The 5,688-nt window shown below is 44.0% G+C and overlaps 1 protein-coding gene across 1 annotated transcript; it reads left to right on the top strand.

Annotated features, from left to right (window-relative positions):
• Positions 1–1,853: 1,853 nt before the first annotated feature.
• LOC104547548 (UPF0606 protein KIAA1549-like) lies at positions 1,854–4,557 on the top strand (the record flags this gene model as incomplete). The annotated part of the gene is made up of 1 exon (XM_010193292.1): positions 1,854–4,557. A coding segment is annotated over exon 1 (2,704 nt), but the record flags the coding sequence as incomplete, so codon positions are not given.
• Positions 4,558–5,688: the final 1,131 nt, after the last annotated feature.

The following is a 5,688-nucleotide window of genomic DNA, read 5'->3' as shown; positions in this document are numbered from 1 at the left end:
ACACACACACATCTATATATATCATCACACCACAATTAAGTATCGTAAAGCTGGCAATGGCTACAGTGAGCGTCAGGAGGAAAAAATGGGTTGGCGCTACTTGAAAGAATAGTATCTGCTATGCTGCAAAACATTGCACGTGGGATCTGTAAAATAAAGTGTACAATCACAGCGCTCATATTTGATTAGATGTGATTAGTGGTACAGTGGTATTAGCTCTGTGCATTAATTCTTGTAATGGTGCTTTGTCAGATCAGCAGCTTCAAAATTTACCAAGTTGGTATGTCAGCGCTTGAAAAACTGTGTCAAGGAAATTAACAAACAGTCCAGGGAGGAGGGGCTGATTAGAGCAGTTTATCACCTTTGGAAAGTGTTAGACTGATAACAGTGTGTAACAGATAGGTGAGCTATTCCTGCAAGATCTACCAGCGTTACGGGGCTCACAGCATCCTCTGAAGGGTTACAATTGTAGTTACAGTTGAGCAGTGTACTGTATCACCATCCGGTACTTCATACTGTGTATGCCTGTTTTTATTTTAAACTGATCCCTGGTGGATTAACTGGATGGGATTCCTGTCCCCCCAGCCTTTTAGATGTGCATTGCCGGTAGGTTCCAGCGCACTGCATGGACGCTTCCATGTGAAAACAGGATGATCAGGCGGGATAGAGAATTTAAAGGTAAAGTCTTTGAGTGTATCCTTGGAAAACATCCTGTGGCAATTTTCTGTGATTTCCTTCAATATTCAGCTGTGAAGGCTACTAATCCAGTCTTGACATTTCAGAAAAGTACTCGAGCAATAATCAATCTTTTCTCTGCAAAACACATCCATGGTTGGAAAAGCTTATGTACAGATCTTCTCTGTAACCCAAGGACACTTCTGTGAGAGAGGAGGAATTATAGTCAAGTTATGCAAATGATACTCATATATAAATGTTGCAAGTATTTTGTTAAAATCTTGTGAATTCTCAGCTTTTTCTCCTCTGTGTTTGAACCCAGCTATTGCGACTTCAATTTGGCAAGCTGGAGCAGTGAAAGTTTTATTACAGGCGGCCCATAAACAGAGTAGTCCTGCAGTCAGTTGTGAATAAAGATGGCAATTTTGTGATGAAACGGTTTGTCACTGGCTGCTAAAAGGCCAGAAGTTAAATAAAGGGCTGCCAGTGTCAGCATAACTACTGGACACGTTACTTAGCAAATTCCTGTAGCTGATACCAGGTCCACGTTTGCCTTACTTAAAGGGAACCCTTCTTGATCTCTCACAAGTGTCGCTCATTTTTGATGTGAGAGAGAGGATCTGGTCCTTGAATCAGAACAGATCGGCTGGAGAGCCTAATATTAAGAAATAACAAAACAGGAGGAAATGAAGTGATGCTAAAGGAAAGCAGAAGACCTAAAGTTATGCCAAATTTTTTCGCTGGGTTGTTCCTTGTTGCCCTTTTTGGTTTGTTTCCTTTGTGAGCCCATTAACTGCCATGCGCTGTAGCCTTGCACAGGTAAGAGAGAGCCACTTTCCGCCCCACTGTGGCGCTTGCTGGAGTGTTGCTGTGGAGAGATAATGTTGCAGATGCAGAGTGAGAGGAGCTCGTGTTGTCCTGCTTATTTCTAGGGCATGGAGTTTCACAGGGAATGTTACTATTTGTGCTGACTTGCTGATGGAGGTTTTTCATATCCTGAGAGGTTTTGTCTCAGGCCTTGAATTCGGAGTTGTCTCCAGAAATAGTGGGTGTGTGAGGTTTGTTCATTGAAATCTTAATATTTGTGCTGACCTGGTGTTTTTTTGTTTTTGTTTTTCTCTCTCCGTCTTTATTTAGATGAGAGAGCCTTGGAGCAGCAAAATTTTTCCTTTTTCTCAATGGACTCAGTGGTGCACCAAAGCATATCAGGCAGCAGGACACAAATGGCCTTAGCAAAAAGTACTTTGGAGTCCCAAGGAAGTAATTTCCTTCAAACAGTTTTGTCATCTGTTACTACTCCTTTTGATGTGACTTTATTTAACCAAGAAGAAATGGTCAAGATTTCAGAAGGGAGAAGTACACCGTTAGTAGATGTCTCTGTCGCAAGCAGTGAGGCATTCGTAAGTGACGATGAATTTATTAGCTCATTTCCAAAGGCACAGTGGACTCCTCCACTGAAGTCCTTTGCAGTTTTAACAGATCATCACTCAGTTAATGCAGTAGAGCCACCAAGAGAAACATTAGAAACTGTCTTGGTAACACCTTCATTATCTGTCCTGTTTTCACCATATGATATCTCAAAAACAGCACAGCAGAAGACTCCATTGAGCACTGTCCCTCAACACAGCAACACTCTTCCAGAGTTGAAGACTTTTGTACCAGATAGTGAAATGCTAATGGCAAGCAGAGACTTGCCGTTCTACCCTCCAAATACAGCTATTTATTACACTTCCATTCCTTCAGAGGCAGGAGTTGCAGTGCGGGAAAACATAAATGCAAGTTTAACAGCTCTGCCTTTTGGGGCTGTTTCAGAAGGATCGCCTCTTCATCTCAAGCTGCTGGATAAAAGTAGCCGTGTGAGCCCAGATGCCACAGCACAGGGTGCAGAGCCGTATGGTGACATTGATGCCTTTGTGAGTAGCCGGGCAGCAGAAACTCTCAGTGTAAGGACCTACTCCACTCCAAGCATTCCCTGGGCCATGCCAGCTTCAGCAGCCAGTGCTGAGCCTGCTTTGTTTCCTATTAGTCTTCCGCTTGCGTCTTTCCCACTTCACTCAGCTGCCATTCCCACGGACTCTAATGCGGTTCTTAATGCCAGCCTGTTTACACGTGAATTCTCCAGTAGACCACCAAATTTGCCTGCCAATTCAGAAATCCCAAGTCAATCAGAGCTTGTTAGTGAGCTCGGGAGTCCAGTGCCTTTTATGCGATCGTACAGTTCTTGTCTTTACTGTGACTCAGTGTCACTTCTGCCAGAAGCAGGCTTTTCCCCAGAGCATGATATGGGCTCGGGCGATGATGTTGAAACTCTGTCTCTCAAAGCCTCTGAAGTACAAGGCATAACTCCATTTACAACTATAATTACTGACGGGTATGAAATAGAGGAGCCTACGCCTGAGATTTTTGATACTTCTTTTCCATCAAGACCCGTTGTTTCCTTTTCTTCAAGATTTGCAGAAATGCCTGATTCAAGTGTGTTTTTACTAAGCACTATGGACAGGGTCCTTGACAACAGAACACCTATAACAATTTCTCCTTCTTCCCATCAGCTCTCTGGAGGAACATTATTGAACATCTCTGATGCGCTGCTTTCCCTCCCTGTTCTGGAAACGGTTTTGTTGACCCCAAGCGCTCGTTTAGATGAGCCACCTGATGCTACCACCGTTCTGTTTGACTCCACCTTCATCCCAACTGAGCCAACAGCATCGTTTGCAGTCAGTCGTACAACTTTGCTGGAGTCGCCAGAATTAATGCCATCAGAATCTGTGGTTTTGCTTGACAAGACGTCTACAAGGGAAGAACTGTCTTTAAATATTTCCGATTTTCCATCTAGTCTTTTATCAACACCGTTTCTTATTGAACCTAGCTACTTGTCTTTATCACCTGCCGTGCTAAATTCTTCCTCTGTCATGCGAAGTGATTTATCAGCACTCTTACCTCAGACCTTGTTGACTGGGACATCAGTACTTTCTGAGGCGGTTTCCAGCTGGGAGTTAGCTACCACTGTCAGCTCTGTCACTGACGCCGAGGTTTCTCAGTTCTTTCTCAGCCAAACATCTCACTTTTATTCAAACGCATCCTCTGTTCCAGGTACACGGTTTCCTGAAATAACACCATCATCAGGGTTTCACTCCGAGTCGTCGGTGTTTCTGGAAGCAGCCTCAGTATTGGCAGCGGGCTCTGAAGTTGCGTTTACCTCAGCTGTTACAGGAGCTACCTCTCAGTTGGAGCCTTCACTCTCCGCCTCTCACTCCGTGGTTCCTACCCTGGTGCTGCCCGCTTCTGACACCCAGTCTGTTACCAGCAGCGTCTTGCTCAGTGAAACAAATCTGATCTCTTTGTTTACTACCTTTCCAGCAACTCCTGTCTTAAACATATCTTTGTCTTTGTTCTCAACTGCTCCAGCTTCTGATGAGGATATTGGTGCTACACTTAACCCCACGCTCCTTTTAACATCTCGCAGCGAGGGCAGTGCCCACACAGCCCTTCCTCCCGCAGACCCTGACATCCTGACGTCTCACGCTGACACCAGCAGTCTGATGCCCTCTCCTACAGCATCTGTGTCTGTGACCACGTCATTTGTTGCCACGCAGTTTCCTCCAGCTTCCAGCCCTCCCAATGGGTATGAAGCTCCAGCAGGAAGCAGTACAACTGCTGGTCCTGATGCATCGGTTGCTGCCACCTCTGTCCCCATGACCGCTGCCACCAGTGCCACAGGCAGCTATGGCACGACTGCTGCAGGCAGCCTGGGGACGTTCTCCTCCACCCCTCTGGCCACAAGTACTCCATCTGAACCTGTGGTCATAACCTCTGCTGTGACCACCACTAGGCAACCCTACGTCTGCGACATCACGGTTCCCGATGCTTACCTGGTCACTGCGGGTAAGAGATTCCTACTGTTTTTATTTTTATTTTTTTTAAGAAGCCACTGTAATGTGACCCCCTAGCTAAATTGCAAGTGTTGAATTAGCTAAGTGAACCTTGCAGAGAAATACGGTGTAAATTCAGACAAACAGCTGTAAAAGCATTGACTTATCATTTACTCTTGAAATAATAGAATTCACTTGAACAAAGTCCGTTGTGATAGTGAGTTACATGTATATATTACACAGAGAACACACAGAGAGTGAAATTGTCTTCTAAAATCCATGGTGCCTATATACAAGTATACTGAATTGGAGGCTGCTTTATCATTTCATGGGTTGTTAATGAATGGTACTGTCATGGTACTGTTCTGCCAAGCTATTAAATGTTCTGACTGAGTAAGTTTCTCCTTTCAGTTGTTGCTGCTGTTTGTAAAAAAACCTGCATGTGAGGTAATGTTGCAGTATGAAAGAGGAGAGTTGGTTTAAAAAATGTTTGGGTTTTGTTACCATTTTTATAACTTTACCCTACTACCCTATGTTTATCTTTCCCCTCCTCCCATACTTGCTTCAGTTGGATTTGGTGCGTTTGTAACCAGAAAAAGTGACGTTAGTGTGTCTCAGAATTAATTGTCTCAGCATCCGTGTTTGAGTTTTTGGTGTTTCCCTCCGTCTTCCTAGCTTGTTAACAAAACAATGCCCACGAACTAATCCAGGGCAGCTGCAGAAGTGCTGCATGTTCTGTGGTAAGCAACGCATTTTGCCCTTAAGATTTACTTGTAATATGTAAAGCAGAATGAGCATAATCTCATCCTTCAGATACGAAGGTCAGCTGGCTGTGCTGGTGACGAGTAACATTTTCTTTTAACCTGTAATTCGAGTAGTTTTGTAGGCAAGTTACTGATGGAAAGTAAATGCAGGATGACAACACAACACTCTTCAGTTGTTTCCTTGACCGTAGTCTCAAGTATGACTGTAACAGACTTGACATCCACAGTGGGGTTTTTTAATCAGTTTCTTGCTTGGTGGATATCCCTTTCAGTAATCAATGCCATGTTTGTTTGCTTTTGATTTAAGAGAAAAGTAGATGCATATTTTCTGTGGCTTTTTCCTGACCTCATCAGCATTCGATGCGTTGCCTACAAAACTT

Source organism: Mesitornis unicolor, unplaced genomic scaffold, assembly GCF_000695765.1.
Source record: "Mesitornis unicolor isolate BGI_N332 unplaced genomic scaffold, ASM69576v1 C13610128, whole genome shotgun sequence".
NCBI lineage: Eukaryota > Metazoa > Chordata > Aves > Mesitornithiformes > Mesitornithidae > Mesitornis > Mesitornis unicolor.
Note: the sequence above shows the minus strand (reverse complement) of the source record. Positions and strands in the feature narration are given on the sequence as shown.